Genomic DNA, 17,386 nt, shown 5'->3' on the forward strand with positions numbered 1-17,386 from the left:
ATCATGAAAATTTCTGCAATTTGTGCATCTATCACTGTTCAAGCATTGCATTCATTGTTTACTTTGTGTGAAGAGAATGTTCTTTATAACCTTACCAAGATACTAGCCCAACTTGGAATTAAAAGTTCCCAGAATGAAATCTGTTCTTCAGTGATATCTACAGTTCACAGCAACAGATACTAGCTTTAATGCTTCCCTGTATCATACACAATGTTTCCCTGTATGGTATTGTAACTGCTAACTTAATCTAATCAACACTACTTTTCTGTGGAAATTTTATTGTTCCCCTTTCTCTCTTCAGAAAAGCTCTAGTTTCTCCAGTCTTTTATACATTTAACATTAAATAATCTCCTCCCTGCACTGTTCATGTGGGAGTTTCCCTCGGGCATCAGTAAAGGCAATTGTCTAGATGATAAAATTAGGAAAGGTAATTGTGTCAGTAATTCTATTGATACACATTATTTTGAGGCAGTCGAGTATTGCTTCTAGGTAGTGTTGTTCAAACCCATAGATGAAATAAAGGCATGTGGTACATTAAACTTCCTTCTCAGTAATATTCTCCTGATTTTAATATTGTACAGTATAAAACCGGGATACTTAAAGCTTTTATGGGAATTTCAAGAATCATTTATTTCTTTTGATTCTGCCAGTTGACAATCAGTTGGCCTTGTGGTGATATTACTGCAGGAGCATTGTTGCCCTCAGTTCTTAAGTGCTGTGCAACTAATATCAGTACACATTTTATTCTTTCAGATTGAGGACCCCTGTTCTACCTGACATCAGTTTACTTTCAGAAATATTTGCAGATTCTTTTGCAATTGCAATAGTTGGATTTTCTATGACTGTGTCAATGGGGAAGATATTTGCGCTGAAACATGGTTACACTGTGAATGGTAATCAGGTAATTTGTCCGATCTTCATGTCTGTAATTCTTGCTGTTTCTGTGATCAATGTTAAGTCAGTTTCAACTTGAAACCAATTGATAGTAATGATATTTGAAACCTATGTATTTTCTGTGTTAAAGAAAATTTTAAATGAGGGAAAAATATTAATTTCAAAATTCACATGGAAAATTTCCATGATATTTAAATGTTAGATTCTGCTCGGGTTAGCATGGGTCACCTGATGAAGAATTACCACCAATAGATAACCTAATGTTGCCGATATTGGTTGTGATCATTTGTGACTCTAAAGGTGGAACCCTGATGTACAGAAATGGTCACACTGGGTATGGGAAGTCTGTAAATGTAATGCTTGATATCACTTCTTTCTCACTTTCATATGTAGCCTATTGATGATCTTATTCAAAATTGATCTTGTCAGACTGCTTGTGAATCTTAGCCCATTCACACAAGATGCTTGGGATGTGTACAAATATCTTAAAATTTTGAAAGAGCTGGACTAAATTTGGACTATCCTGAAGAGTGTCATGGATTGTTAGAAATAGTATGATGCTGATATTTTCCCTTTTTTAAAAAATCAAATTAGGTTAGCATGTTATAGAACTGTTAAAATCAGTCTATCTTTTGAGGTAGAAGAGATAATTCTGCTCTTGGGTCTACATTTTCTGGCTGTTGTATTGGAGTTTAGAGGTGATCTTGTTCCTGTTAAGCCAGTATTGATGTAGGCATTTCTTTTGCTCTACCATTGATTTAGTCATTTATTTGATGGCATCTTTGAACTGGTTCCATATGAACTGTTGAGTTGACAGTGAATGGCAGCAGTGGGGGAAGAAAATAATCTTGTTACCAAATAGCTACTGACACTGCATCTGATAACAAAATTCAAGTGTGCCAAATATGGTGAAAGCTGTTATGGTGAGCTTGGGCACTTGTACTGGGAGAGGATAAATAAATACGGATCTTGCCATCTTGCATTTATCAGTGTCTCTGTTTCATTTATAAATTAGTTACATGTATAACTGTTACATTCTTGAAAACCAGAACAGAAATTTTACTTATTTTTTCCACTTTTTTTTAAAACTAGGAACTTATTGCATTAGGAATCAGCAATTTTATTGGATCCTTTTTCCAAACCTTTCCTGTCAGTACCTCAATGTCCCGAAGTCTTGTGCAAGAGAGTACAGGAGGCAACACTCAGGTATAAATTTGTGAATTCTTTTAGACATCAATAATAGAGAAATGCTTTTTACAATGATTTTTTTTTTACTTAACAGCCCCTGTAGAGCTCGATTAAAATGATGTTTCCTATGATGGGAGGGTATAAGACCAGAGGATGGTGAATCTGTGCAATTCTTTGCCATAGGCAGCTGTGGACACCAAGCCTTTATGTATATTTCAGGCAGTGATTGATAAATTCTTGATTTGTTAGGGCATGAAGGGATATGGGGAGAAGGCAGGAGATTGGGGCTGAGAGGAAAATTGATGAAATGGTGCAGCGGACTCAATGGGCCAAATGGCCTAATTCTGCTCCTATATCTTATGCTCTTGTGGTCTTACAACATTTTCTCAAGTTATGATGTTTGACATTTTGTAGATACAACCAGTTTTATATTAAGCTACCTTATGGCAGGTAACAATGGACAAACCACTGACACAATACCTACACTTGTACTATTTTCAAAAGTATGCCTAGTGTTTCTATTCCCTGACTTTCTTTATCTCATCTGGAAGTTGGTTGCCCAACCAGTGTTAATATACAACTCTTCAATCTCAGTTTGTTTGAACTGATGCTTAGAAATTCTACCAGATAATGCAAAGATTTTATACATTGTACATCAGAACATCATTCAAATATTTTCACGCACTTATGCGGAATTTTGACTTTTTTTGATCAAATGCTGTCTAGGCTGCAGGCTTGGGGTCTGAAGTTCCCTTTTTCAAAAAAAAAATTTCAGTGAATTTTGTCATTGATACTTTCCTCTCACCATTTAAAATCAACAATCAGTTTAGTAAAACTTAAGATTTCTTGTTAATCTTCATTCTTTTTCATTTCAGTATTTAATTACTTTAATTACTTTTACATCTAGATTTGCTACACTGCAGTATTTGGTCTGTAAATGATGGCTGGATTAATATCCCAGAGGCCTGAACTGCCATCAAACATAAATTGAAATCCCAACTTGAACTAATTTCAGGAATTTGAGTTAAAAAAAACAATTAGCTTTAGTAATGACCCAAAAAAAACCAGACTGTCATTAAAAGCCCATTTTGTAGAGTTTGCTTCTAGGAAACAATCTGGCCCATTTAACTTTTATGGACAATCTGTTAGGATAATTTTAAAAAATTATAGACCTCCAAATTGCAAAATAACTTGATATTTCCCAAGATTTATTGCTCTCCATTTGGTGGCTTGTCTTCATTTTAGACTTATGTCTGTACCTAAGTATCAGTTTCATTTTTCAACTTGTGCACTAGAAAATGGATATATTTAATTCTCAGACTAGCATCAAATAAAATGAATTTTTCATTTGGGCTAAGACATTAGTTATTGGTTGTAGTACTTTTATTTCTCATCAGCTTCATGACTCTGGCTTTTCTTCATTTATGCTTGTTAGAGGCTGCTACTTGAGACTATCTGGTATGTGTTTTTGACAGCAATGTGTAATTGTATTTGTAGTGCTTCAGAAGCTAATAATCTTAAAACACTGGGTATCCTGATTAGTAATGGGAGAAAGTGAATTAGGAAAAGTAAATGCCCTCTAAGATTCTTCTTTTTGTTTTTATTAAATTAATTTGACTTTTTTATACAGATTGCTGGAGGACTATCTGCCTGTGTTGTTCTCTTGGTCATTGTTGCATTAGGTTATCTCTTTGAACCATTACCTCAGGTATGTATAATATAGAATTCTATTCTTTGCTCGGTTTGTAACCTTTGCTGAAAAATCATCATATTATTTTATCTCAACTTGGAAATTTTTCTTGCCTACTGTATACTTTGACTCCAGAAGTACCAGCTATTTTTGAAGTTCAAATTTATTATCATTTAACAGTATACATATATACTGCCAAACGAAACAATGTTCCTCCTGAGTAAGGTGCACAACACAGTACACATACCATAAAACTCACACACAACACAAAGGTACCATTACCACAAACAAATTTGCAAATAATAAGGCTCATTTATGACACAAGACAAAAAGTAAAAAATGTACGCTACTGGTGCTAAATATGTGATGAGACCTGGGCGGTGGCAGGGAGTTTAGTAGTCTCATGGCCTGGGGGGAAAAAGCAGTTTCCTATCCTAACAGTTCTTGTCCTAATACTATGGTACCTCCTGCCTGATGGTAGGGGGGATCAAAGAGATTGTTGGACAGATGGTAGGGATCAATGACAGTGCTAAGAGTCCTGCATACACAGTGCTCTTGAAAATATCTCAGATGGGTGGAAGAGAGATCCCAATGATCCTCTCAGCAGTCCTCTTGATCTTTTGTGGGGTCTTGCCGCCAGATGCCTAGCAAAATTCCTGTACTGGACAGTGATGCAGCTGGTCAGGACTCTCTCGATGATAGTCCTGTAAAAATTGGTTAGAAATGGGGGGGCGGGGAACAGGTGGGGAGAGTGGGTTGCCTCACGAACTTGCTCACCTCAATCTCCTCAGAAGTTGGAGATGCTGCTGTGCTTTCTTGTTGAGGAACCAGGTGAGATCATCTGTTCTGTGTACTCCCAGAAACTTGGTGCTCCTAGCCCTCTCTATGGAGAAGCTGTGTGTGTGCAGTGAGGAGTGGTGAGTCCGCACCTTCGTAAAGTCCGCAATCATCTTGTCGATGTTAAGAAACCGCTATATACTGTATGCATTAGCCTTAACATGTTCTTCATGTTATGTCACTTGATGTGTAATCTTTGGCACTGAATGGTGGTGGACTTTTGGATTGCAAGGACCATCACACTGAATATGATGATATCCTTTGCAATATGTGCTTGAGGTGGAGAAGGTGAGGTCCCTTCATCAAACGGAAACTGTAGGTGGAATGGAAAACTTTCCCACTGAGTTTCTTGTCAACTATAGTTTTAAGTAAGGAGGTCACTGAGCCAGAGCTAGTCTGGTCCTTTTGCATATTATCAGATTTTGATTATGTGCCCAACTGCAGAATTAGCCTTCTACCAAGGACAAAACAAAAGGTACATTTCGTTATGTATTTGTGTTATAGGAGTGGTCTTCATGGTCCCACAAGAGAATTACCTCAGAAATTAGAGTTCTTAGTATTAATTTTCAAATTGTGCATTATAGTAATTTAACCTGGGGAAAATAACTCTAACAATCATTTCTGGTGTAATTCCCACTGGAAAGTTGGTTCAGTCATTTGGGTATATAATTTGCATTAGTGCATCATGTGCTTTCCTGGCTTCGATCATGCACTTAATGAGATTACAGCATTGTACTGCACACTTCCTCCCTTGCCAGTTGGGCATTTGGACACAGCCTGAAATCTTTTTTGAACACCTGTACATTATCCTGATTGAGATCAACAGTAAGATATCAATTAAAGGTTCTGATATCTTGTTCTTGGTACTGGTTGTTCAATCACTGACCACACCTGAAGACTATCAGATAATTGTGCCCCATGCAATGGTTTGGGGCCACTTGTGACATGGATCTCATTCAGGGCAGGAAATTTCGTTGGAAAGAGAGGAATTGCCTGCACATAGTGTCGTCTTCCACATATTTTCCCTTAACTCCATGACAGAGTTTTAGAGTTCATTTGTGTTTACCACGGGAAGAGTTTCTTTTAAAGTCTAGGTACCATTTGCTCCAGGTCCAATTTAGCACCTGACTGGGTATAAAACAATAGCAGGCATTGCATGCCAGTACTTCCTATGACATGAAACTTAACAGCATAAAGGGCAATAATGCTTCACTCCCCTCTGAGCTCAGTGCCTTTTATGCACTCTTGAAAAGATGAATTCCCACAACATCAGGTGATCATGTAATCTGTCTTGGATGCCAATGTCTGAAATCCTTCAAGAGGGAAAACCCTTGCGAGGCATTGGACCTGATAGTGTACCAGGGTGGGTACTGAAAACCTGTGCTGAACAAATGGCTGAAGTGTTCAAGGACATCTTCAACTTTCAGTCTGAGGCTTTCATCTGCTTCAAAACAGGAGTAGTCATTCCGGTGCCCAAGAAAAGCAGGGTGAGCTGCCTTACCGACTGTCGACTACTGGCACTCATATCTACTGAAATTATGTGTTTTGGAAGTTGATTATGGCTAGAATTAATTCCTCCCTGGAGCAAGAATCTAACCCCACTGCCACAACAGATCTCCAGCAGGAATAATCTCATTGGCTCTCCACTCTGGTTGTTGGACCTAGAGAACAGCAAAATGTGTGTCAGGCTGCTGGTTATCAATTACACCTAGTGTTCAATACAGTTGTCCCCTGGGTATCAATCATCAAGCTTGTAAATCTGGGCCTCTGTACCTTCTTCTTCAACTGTTTCCTCAACTTCAATGGGAGACCACTGTGGTCAGGATGGATAATAACATCTCCTCTTCATTGACGATCAATACAGCCACACTTCAAGGATGTGTGCTTAGCTCTACCCCTCTACTCTTTTCTGTCATGATTGTGTGACAGAGTACAGCCCAAATGCCATTTAGAAATTCACAGATGGCAACAGGAAGGCATTCAGGAGTGAGATGGATCAGCTTGTTGAGTGGTGTTGCAACAACAACCTCAAGTTCAATGTCACTATCACCAAGGAATTGATTGTGGATTTAGGAGGGCACAAGTTGACCACTCTCCATTGCACATCAATGGCTCTGCCTTGGAGAGAGTGAAGAATACAAAGTTCTTTGATGTGTACATAACGGACGATCTAACCTGGACCCATAACACCTCACTAGTCTAGAAGGCACAGCGTCTATACTTTTTCTGAGGAGATTGAGGTGTGCAAGGCTCCCCACCCCCATTCTAACAACTTTCTACAGGAGCACCATCGAGTGTCCTGTCTGGCTGCATCATTGTGTGGTACAGAAGCTACAAGCATCAGATCGCAAGACCCTACAGAGGATAGTAAAAAACCAATAATCGGGGTCTCCCTCACCCCTATTGGTGACATTTATCAGGAGTGTTGCAGGCATGGGACCCAAAGTATTGAGGATCCCTACCACAATCTCTTTGACCCACTACCATTAGGAAGGAGATGCAAAAGCATCAGGACTAGGACTGCCAGACTGGGTAACAGCTTCTTCCCTCTTAACGTTTGCTGATGCATATGCAAATGTATCGTAGTCAACATTTTGCAAACCATATCTCTTATAGACAATATTGTTTATTTGCAAAGTGTGTTTTTAATTTCAGTTCACTGTTTGCAATTTGTGTTAAGAACTGAAGACTGGTTCTTGTTTGAATTAATATCTGTTGTATTTACATATGTAACTCCATAGTACTCCCTAATAGTTACCACTGTCAGGGAGGTGATACAGGAGACCAAAGACCCACAATGAACAATTCAGGAATAGCTTCTTTTCCTCCATCTGAGTGGTCCATGAACACTACCTTTATTATGCCTTTTTTTTTGCACTACTTACATATTTTGTAATTTATAGTAATTTTATGTCTCTGCATTGTCCTACTGCCACAAAACAACAAATTTTATGTCATTTAAGATAGTGAGCAAAGATGTGGAGAGGTTCAGAGTTTAACATTTGCATTGTAGAAGGCATGGTTGCCAATTGGAGCAACTTTGGGTATGTGGAAGACGTCAGAGATTGAAGAAGGGCAGAATTCTGGTGGGTTGTAGAACTGGAGAATGTTATGCATACTGGAGGTGAGGCTTTGAGCAATTTTAAAACCATGTTGAGAATTTTAAAGTAGAGATATTGTTGGACCATTAGTAGATCTACATCAAGACCAGATATGATGGGTAAGTAAAACTTGATGTCTTAAGGGGACAGCTGCATTTTTGTTATCATAATGAAATTTAACAAATTTAAAGTCTTACCTTGCACACTTCAACTTTTTTATTATATAAAAATCATTGCATGAATTTTTAAAAAAATGATGCAATTAGTGATTGTTTTTATAAACCAACTTGCAGCACTCATATTCTTTTTTGAAAATTCAAAATGATTTCTTGTAGACTGTGTTGGCGGCCATTGTGATGGTGAACCTGAAAGGAATATTTAAACAGGTTACAGATATACCTTTACTCTGGCGAACAAGCAGACATGAACTTGTAAGTACTCTCAATATGTGTAGACTGTAGGTATGTTGTAATAATCAAGACGTAATATGGAGAATTTTGTTTTCATTTGCTGGAAAACACAAGTGATTGGTCATGAACAATATTGCAGGACATCAAATCTGAAAATGATAATGATAACTAAATACATTAAAAGCATTGATTTTGTTGGAGGTGATGTGTACAAATAAGTCACATATTATTTGTAGACGGGTCATATTCTGCATGGAGGTCGGTGACCTGTGGTGTGCCTCAGGGATCTGTTCTAGGACCCCTACTCTTTGTGATTTTTTTTTGTAAGTGACCTGGATGAGGAAGTGGAGGCATGGGTTAGTAAACTTGCTGATGACACGAAGGTTCGGGGTGTTGTGGATAGTGTGGAGGGCTGTCAGAGGTTACAACGGGATATTGATAGGATGCAAAACTGGGCTGAGAAGTGGCTGATGGAGTTCAACCCAGATAAGTTTGAGGTGGTTCATTTTGGTAGGTCAAATATGATGGCAGAATATAGTATTAATGGTAAGACTCTTGGCAGTGTGGAGGATCAGAGGGATCTTGGGGTCCGAGTCCAAAGGACCCTCAAAGCTGCTGCGCAGCAGCTTGACTCTGTGTTTAAGAAGGCGTATGGTGCATTGTCCTTCATCAATCATGGGATTGAGTTTAAGAGCTGAGAGGTAATATTGCAGCTATATAGGACCCTGGTCAGACCTCACTTTGGAGTATTGTGCTCAATTCTGGTCGCCTCACTACAGGAAGGACGCGGAAACTATAGAAAGGGTGCAGAGGAGATTTACAAGGATGTTACCTGGATTGGGGAGCATGCCTTATGCGAATAGGTCGAGTGAACTGGGCCTTTTCTCCTTGGAGCGACGGAGGATGAGAGGTGACCTGATAGAGGTGTACAAGATGATGAGAGGCATTGATCATGAGAATAGTCAGAGGCTTTTCCCCAGGGCTGAAATGGCTAGCACGAGAGGGCACAGTTTTAAGGTGCTTGGAAGTAGTCACAGAGGGAGATGTCAGGGGTAAGTTTTTTTTACACAGAGAGTGGTGAGTGCGTGGAATGGGCTGCTGGCAGTGGTGGTGGAGGCAGAAACAATAGTCTTTTAAGAGACTCCTGGATGGCTACATGGAGCTTAGAAAAATAGAGGGCAATGGGCAAAGCCTAGGTAGTTCTAGGGTAGGGACATGTCCAGCACAGCTTTGTGGGCCAAAGAGCCTGTAGTTTGCTGTAGGTTTTCTATGTTTCTATGTAAAATTCATGATAGAGGGGAGGATATTTCTTGCAGTGGAGTGTAGGAGTCAAAGTTTCAAAATAAGTGATAGGCTATTTAAGAGAAGGAATATCTTCACTAACGATGGGGAGTACAGTTGCAAGACAAAGTTTGAACCCTTTGAAGATACCTGGATTTCTGCATTAATTCATAAAATGTGGCCTGATCTTCATCTGAGTTGCAATAATAGACCAACACAATCCACCTAACCAAACAACACACGAACAATTCCATTTTTCATGTCTTTTTTGAACACATTGTTTAATCATTCACAGTCCAGGCTGGAAAAAGTACATGAACCCTTGCATTTAATAACAGGTAGGACATCCTTTTGCAACAATAACCTGTATCAAGTGTTTATTGTAGCTGCTGATCAGATTTGCAAAATGGCGAAGAATTTTAGACCATTCCTCCATACAAATAAACGCACATAAACTTGCTGAGAAACAAAGACTTTTAGTTCATCGATATTTCTGGGATACCTTGCATGAACAGCCCTTTTTGGGTCAAACCGCAGCATCTCAACTGGGTTAATCTCTTGGCTCTGATTTGGCCATTCCAAAACACGAATTTTCTTCTTTTTAAAGTGTTCTGTTGTTGATTTACTGTTGTTTCAGATCTTTGTCTTGTTGCATCATCTACTTATGTTAAGCTTCAGGTGACGGACTGTTACCCTGACATTCTCCTGTATTAATCCAGTATTTCTTCAGGACCCTGGTGATCCTTCCAGAAACTGTGGAAATATAGGGAAGACAGACAGTAGCAACTGGTTCCTCCCCTTTGTTAGGTTTCCTGATTTTTCCATCAGCCCTTTTTAAGGGCCCGATTGATTTCCTTCACCTTGTAACCATTCTGTAAGATGTCGTGTGTAATCATCTTATTTCCTCATGGAGACTTTCCAGGTCCGAAATAGTTTTTGCACAGTCAATCAAAGTAGAAAGAACCACTCTGTTTTTGTTGAGGTGTAAGTCCATGTGAGTGGGTTTCTGTTAAACTCCATGTCCGAGGCTACTGTCCAGTTTCCATTGTATTAGAATGTCCAGGAACAGGAGGCAATCTCCATCTCCATCATAAATTGAATGCATGCTTTTGAGATGATCATGGAACTGTTGGAGTGCCTGAAAAGGGCCGATGGGAAAACCAGGAAACCTAACAACGAAGAGGAACCTATCGCTACCGCTTGTCTTCCCTACATTTCTATGGTTTCTGGAAGGAACACCAGAATCCTGAAGAAACAATGAATTATTACCATCCACAAACCAGCAAGGTTGTTTAAATCACAGCTTATGCTGGTCAAAGATGACCTGGTTCTCAGGATGGCTAGCATTCACAGGATTCCCAGTGAATGCAGAGCAGCTTGACTCAGCACAGTGAAAACCCGTGACGTTGAGCTCAGGAGGTGTATCTGTTTGAGTTACCCAGAGAAATCGGTGGTGGCAGAACATTGCATTCGCAATGGCCGTAGGATTGACTGTGACGGCACAAAACTACTGTGCTGTGCCTGTGGCTTTTGGGACCGCCTGGTTAAGGAAGCCATTGAAATAAAACTAGAGGAAAAGAATTTTAACGAAGTTCAAGTTCTCACTCCAAGTAAGAACTGGAATTCGATTGTAAACAAGGTAGGACAGCAGAAACCTGATAGGTTAGCCCTCATCCAATCAGGAAGGCTGACAACTGGGGTATAAATACCACTGGACTAGACATGCGCAGGCATCATCACTGGAGATGGCAGATTTTGTCATCAAAACATTGGTTAAAATCGATACCTGTACCTGACTGGAAGCCCATGAAGAGTTTACTTGTCATAAATGCTGTGTAAGCACTAGATCCTTTGTCTTGATATCATTTTGAATTCATTATTCCCTCAACAATTGCAAGCTGTCCAGGCCCTGAGGAAACAAAGCAGCCCCAAACTATGATGCCTCTTCCACAATGCTTCACAATTGGGATGAGGTTTTGGTGTTGATGTGCAATGTCCTTTATCTTCCAAACATAGCCATGTGCATTTCTACCATAAAGTTCAACTTCTGTCTCATCTCTCCACAGAACATTGTCACAGAGGTATTATGGAACATCCAGGAGGTCTTTTGCAAACTTGAGATGAGCAGCAATGTTTTTGTTTTGGAGAGCAGTGGTTTCCTTTGTGGTGTCCTTCCATGAACACCATTCTTGTTCAGTGTTTTTCTTATAGAGGACACATGACAGAGATTTTAGCAAGTTCTAGCGATTTCTGCAAGTCTTTTGCTGTCACCCTTGGGTTTTTTTTTCACCTTCAGCTTTGCATGTTGTGCTCATGGTGTGATCTTTGCAGGATGCCCACTCCTAGGGAGAGTAGCAACACCATTGAATTTCTCTTGCTGTGGACTGGTGAACAGCTGTCGGGTGTTTAGAAATGCTTGTGTAGCTTTTTCCAGCTTCATGCATCTACAATTCTTCCAAAGTGCTGTGAAAGTTGTTTTGATTAGGGCATGGTGCATATAAACAGATCTTTCTTGAGAAGAGCAGGCTCTATCAGTAACCTGACTGTGTCTTTTTATAGGGCAGGGCACCTCTACAACCCACACCTCCAATCTCATCTCATTGATTGGAACACCCAGCTCCTAATAGCTTTTTTCTCTAAGGCATTACCCCAGGGGTTCACATACTTTTTGGAACCTAGGCTGTGATTGTTTAAATGGGTGTACTCAGTATTGATGAGAAGTACAATTGTTTGTGTTATTAGTTTAGGCAGATTGTGTTTGTCTATTATTGTGACTTAGATGAAGACCAGACCACATTTTATGTGTAATTAATGCAAAAAACCAGGTAATTGCAAAGGATTCACAAACTTTTTCTTGCAATCATATGTGGAATTTTCTTCTCTTGTGTTGTGGAGCTTGGTTATTAATTACATTCATATGAGATACTAAACACGTTGAGCAATGTTAGAAATGAGGTGGGAAAATGGTGTTGTGGTAAAAGAAGAGCTGACATCTAGCTGAATGGCAAAGGAGGCTCAAGGGACCAAATGTCCTATTCCTATTCCTTGGCTGCAGTATAAACAGACTTCAATTTTAAAAGGATCACATTTGCTATTCCAGTTCAAAAAGAGGTTCTAAATCCATTTATCTGCCAAGTTCATGAGTAGTAGCTGCAAATACTGCAGTTCCATGAAAGTATAAGACATGAGTTCAATGACTGTTGTGTTTTCAGTGGAAATGGAGATACAGTAATTAAGGTATGGCATAGCATTTTGGTATTCGCCACATGATATTTAACGTAATGCAAGGGTAGAATCTTTGTTCAAATAGTACAGCCTGCTAGATATTGTGTAGACAATAAGTATTTTGTGTATAATGTTAACAAAAGTAATTCTGAACTGACAGGCTCAAATATTCTAATTGAATGTACATTCTTAATTTCAACATTTGCTAAATGTATTTCCTTTTGTATATAGGAAGTTAATACTGCTTGTTATTCCCAGTCCGTGCTCTTTGCAGTCAACACTCAGGCAAGACTGCAAAGCAAGGGGTGTGGAAGCAGTTTGGGTTTCACTCCCTGTCGGTCTGAAAGTGCTCAGCCCTGGGTGTACAAATCTTCCTGGTCCATATGTCTAACCTCAGTGTAGCATGGAGACTTGTAACCCTTTTTCTCTTGTCCCTGGTGTAAAATATCTTTACACTGAAAATACATGTCAAGTGTGGTGTAATTTCTGTACTGATTTATAACCCTTTCTCATCTAGGCATTGTGGTCTGTATCATTTTTGGCCTCTCTTCTTTTGGGACTGGACTATGGACTCATGGTTGCAGTGGGATTTGCCATTTATGGAGTTGTTTTTAGAACACAAAGGTTAGATATAAAGATCTTTTTGTTTAATCACCAAACTGTTGTTTACTTTTTAAAATGTGTATTTTTGTGCAACATTTAGTTCAGATTTCCTTTCAGTATTAGTACGTGGTCACTTAATTTAGGCACTGTCACTGATTATTCAAATAGCCTATAAATATTGAAAAATTACTATAATTCTTTACAACCATTAAATACTGCATTGACAGTAGATGTAGTCCCTTTTTAAAATAAAACACACTACTACAAGAACTCAGCAGGTCAAATGGCCTTTGGGGATAAAAGAATTGTCCTGATGCAGGGTTTCAGCCCAAAATATTGACCATTTTTCTCCCACCTATGCTGCTTGACCTGTTGAGTTCTTTCAGCACTTTCTTTTTTTTTGCTACAGATTCCAGCATCTGCAGTTTCTTGCATCTCCTGATGTATTTTTCATTGCTGGATAGAATAAAATTCCAGGATGTCCAATCATGATATGAAAACATCAGGTTAAAAAAGGCATGTGGTCTAATCTATCTTGGGTATAGTGTGCATCAGTACAAGATACTTCCTAATTCCTGGATAGCATGGTGGTAAAACTCCCTAGATTAATTCAGAGAAGAAATGGGCAACATCCCCCTCATTGTTAATATGATGACCGTACTGGTTCGTTAGACCACATGGATCAGAATTTTTATAAGTTGAAATCAACCTCCATTTTAATGTGAATTCTGGCCAGTTTTAACTGGTTCAACCCCAGTTACCCAAAGGTACTTGCTGAATGAGTATCACTTGACAAGCTAGTAACAAATTCTCCGTGACTGTGCAGTGAAAAAAGTTGTCTAACATTTTGCATTTCTCTTGAATACATATAGAGACTCTCTAAAGCAGGGTTTCTCAACCAGGGTTCCGTGAGAGGTCACTCAGGGTTCCACAAGAGACCATGCTTTTAAAAAAAAGCATAGTTTTTTTGAACTTTGCGCGATGCTAGCATTTGCTGTGGCTGAGCAGCCTGTTAGCAGTCTAAGCTCAGTATGGCAGTGCACAGTAGGACCGTGTTTATTTGGTTGAGTCCATTCTCAGTTTTTGACACAAGATGGGGGTGGGGTGGGGGCTGTTGATAATTGGTGATCTGAATTGCATGGAGGGGAGGACGGTAAGCTGAGTGTGAAGTGTGTTTTCCAAGCATTGAATGGACTCACCCAACTTGGGACTGTGATGTCAGCCTCTCACTCCCGAATTACCTCCCCCAATTTCCCCTGAGACGCTGCCGACTGTCTTGTAGGAGCAAACAAACTCTACTGGTGTAGTAGAAAATTGGAGGCAAATTTTTATTCTGAAGATTGTCCAAAGTGGCGATTTTTGAAGAGGAGGATTCTACGCCTAGGCCGATGGATAACTCTGATAAAGTTAATGATGAAGAATTACTATCTTCTGAGTCAATTCACTGCACTAGTGCAACAACGGACACGAAGTCCGTCTTTACATTTATCCAATGGATTTTACATAGACTGGTGATCCAAGTTGTTCTATTCCATTGTACGTAGTCTGTGGCATGTTGCAAAAGGAAATCTTGAAATGTTTCCACTGCTGCTTGGGCTTGAGAGTGAGGAATGATGATATCAGAAAGTCTCAAGTCTTATTGAAAACCACAGAACAAAATTGAACAGCACTTATCCTCCCTTTCAACACAAGTGTATGACTGGATGAGGAGCCCTTTCTCTGAATTTTCTGCTTAGCCTGAGAACTTGATTGAAGAGGAAGAACTTTGTGAGCTATCCTCTGATCGAGCACTCAAGATGAGATTTACTGACCTGCCCCTGGACAAGTTCTGGATTTCTGTGAAAGAAGAGTATCCAGCCATTCATAGGAAAGCAATGAACATTTTGCTGCAGTTTTCAACTTTTTGCATTTGTGAGCAAGCTTTTTCTTGTTTAACAAGCATCAAGAGCAAGAATAGAAATCATCTCATTTCAGTTGAAGATGAAATCCGTGTGTGCTTATCTCAAGTTTGCCCCTGAATTGAGAAATGTATTAAGTTTGCCTTATGAGTTTCTAAAATTTATGAAGGGGAAAGAAAGAGATTAATTTCAAGAAAGGTAAGCTAAAAATTCATTCTCTACTCAAGAGCATTGACAATTATTTTTGGATTATTATATCTACAACTTACTGATCACACTAATTGGTGAGCTGTAGATATAATAATTTTTACGCAGTGATTCTCTGAAACCTGAAAATTATTTCAAGGGTGCCTCCTGGGCAAAAAGGTTGAGAAAGGCTGCTCTTGAGTCAAATATTGCACAAAGGAAAATGGTTGTGCATGGAATTTCTTCATCCCAGTGCTAAGACATCATTGCAGGATGTTCTCAGGATAGTGTCCTAGGCCCAACCATCTTAAGCTCCTTCAATGACTTGCCTTCCATTATTTCATCAAACTGGGTATGTTAGCTAATGACTATACCATATTCAATATCTTTTTCACTTTTTCAAATCAAGCAAGCTACATACAGCAAGGTTGTGGCAACATTCAGGCATCGAATGATATGTAACATCAGCATTACTACCTGTTTGCGTTCAGGGCAATGACCGTCTTGAGATGTAAACTACCTATCCTTGATGTTCAATTGCTTTGCCATCATTGAAATTCTCAGGATTAATATCTTACAGTGGCTATTTAAATTCTGTGTCTACCAAGATAGTCAAATTCTGTGACTCCCCAAGCACACTATCAAAAAGCACAAATCAGGAGTGATTTAGTAGCCCATCCATCACCGTAAACGCACATTTATTTATTCTTCTGTTTGGCAGGTCTGTATACCACCCACACAATACACTACAGTAATACACCCTGGTAACTTAGCACTACACAAACCTGCAATCTCTATCAGCAAAATTGACAACATAAATACATAGCAACACCGCCTGTCTTTACGACACCCAGTGTCAGGTTTTGTTAAAGCATCTGTTCACTATGGAGTGCTTAATTAAATTAAAGTTATTTTTGAAGTACAAGTTGCAACAGTTTTCTTTGTTGAGATGTGATATGTTAACAGGATTTTAGGAATTGTAAAAACTAACTGCTGGAGACACCTAGCAGGTCAGGCACCATCTGCAGAAAGAGGAGAGTTAACGTCTCACATTGAAGACCCTTTGTCAGAGCTGGTATTGGTAGTTCTGATGGAGGGTGTTCAACTTGAAGCACTAACTCTCATTTTCCATACACAGTATACTGCCTGAACTATTGGACATATTACCAACTGCTGGAGTTTATTTGATCATTCATTTAGGAATCGTGTTTTGAACGATGTATGTTGCAAATAGTAACAAACCAAACAAAATGAGGTTTGAATACTTTTTCAATTGATGTAACAGTAAATCCAAATTCCTTCTGCAGTGCTAAATACAGAATTCTTGGCCAGATACCTAATACAGATATTTACTGGGACGTAGAAGCTTATGAGGAGGTGAGAACTAAATATTTTAATTGCTTCTCTTTAGATGAATTGTAAAGTAAAATGCAAGTACTGTTTTGCATAACACTTCCAAAATCTTTATTGGAATGCAAAATCTTTATATTCTAGGTGCAGGAAGTTCCTGGCATAAAAATATTTCAATCAAATTCCTCCCTGTACTTTGGAAATGTTGACTTGTATATGAGTGCCTTACAGGAAAAGGTAAGTAAGGAAATGTTTTGTCGATGGGGTTTTTTTTTCCTGACAATTTCAAAACATGAGAGCAAAGAACTTAAAGAAATTAGAATGTAAAAAAAAACTGGCCCGAAATGATCTTGGCAATCAATATTTGGAGGAATCTCATACCTTTCTCTGGAGGGTATCCAGAGAAAGAAGATTCCTTCAGTGACAAACAGAGAAATAAATAAATAAATATATTATATAGCCGTGGGATTCTAAATGAATACTGGCCATTGATGTGAGAGGGGTATAGATCCTGGAAAGTTAGGGGAAGAGTATCCTGATATTCTGAAACATATCTGTTTCAGAGTGGAGGAAATGTTAGAGATATTAATACAATGTGGATTTAAAAACCCAGCATCTAATGGCATCTACCACAAGATGCTTTGAAACCAAGAGAGGAGATTGCTGTATCTGTAACAGAGGTTCTTGCATCTTCAATAGCTATAGATGAGGTATCAGAAGACC

General features: G+C 39.0%; 1 protein-coding gene across 1 annotated transcript in view; it reads left to right on the plus strand.

Moving 5' to 3' along the window:
- Positions 1 to 17,386, plus strand: part of slc26a5 (solute carrier family 26 member 5) — a 72,836-nt gene that overhangs the window by 41,051 nt on the left and 14,399 nt on the right. Inside the window, exons 9-15 of the mRNA XM_072241504.1 lie at positions 754 to 901; positions 1,987 to 2,100; positions 3,713 to 3,790; positions 8,046 to 8,141; positions 13,144 to 13,250; positions 16,621 to 16,690; positions 16,808 to 16,900. Coding sequence (XP_072097605.1) covers positions 754 to 901; positions 1,987 to 2,100; positions 3,713 to 3,790; positions 8,046 to 8,141; positions 13,144 to 13,250; positions 16,621 to 16,690; positions 16,808 to 16,900 — 706 coding nt within the window. The remainder of the gene's footprint in view (positions 1 to 753; positions 902 to 1,986; positions 2,101 to 3,712; positions 3,791 to 8,045; positions 8,142 to 13,143; positions 13,251 to 16,620; positions 16,691 to 16,807; positions 16,901 to 17,386) is intronic.

The sequence above is a fragment of the Mobula birostris genome, chromosome 23 (genome assembly GCF_030028105.1).
Source record: "Mobula birostris isolate sMobBir1 chromosome 23, sMobBir1.hap1, whole genome shotgun sequence".
NCBI lineage: Eukaryota > Metazoa > Chordata > Chondrichthyes > Myliobatiformes > Myliobatidae > Mobula > Mobula birostris.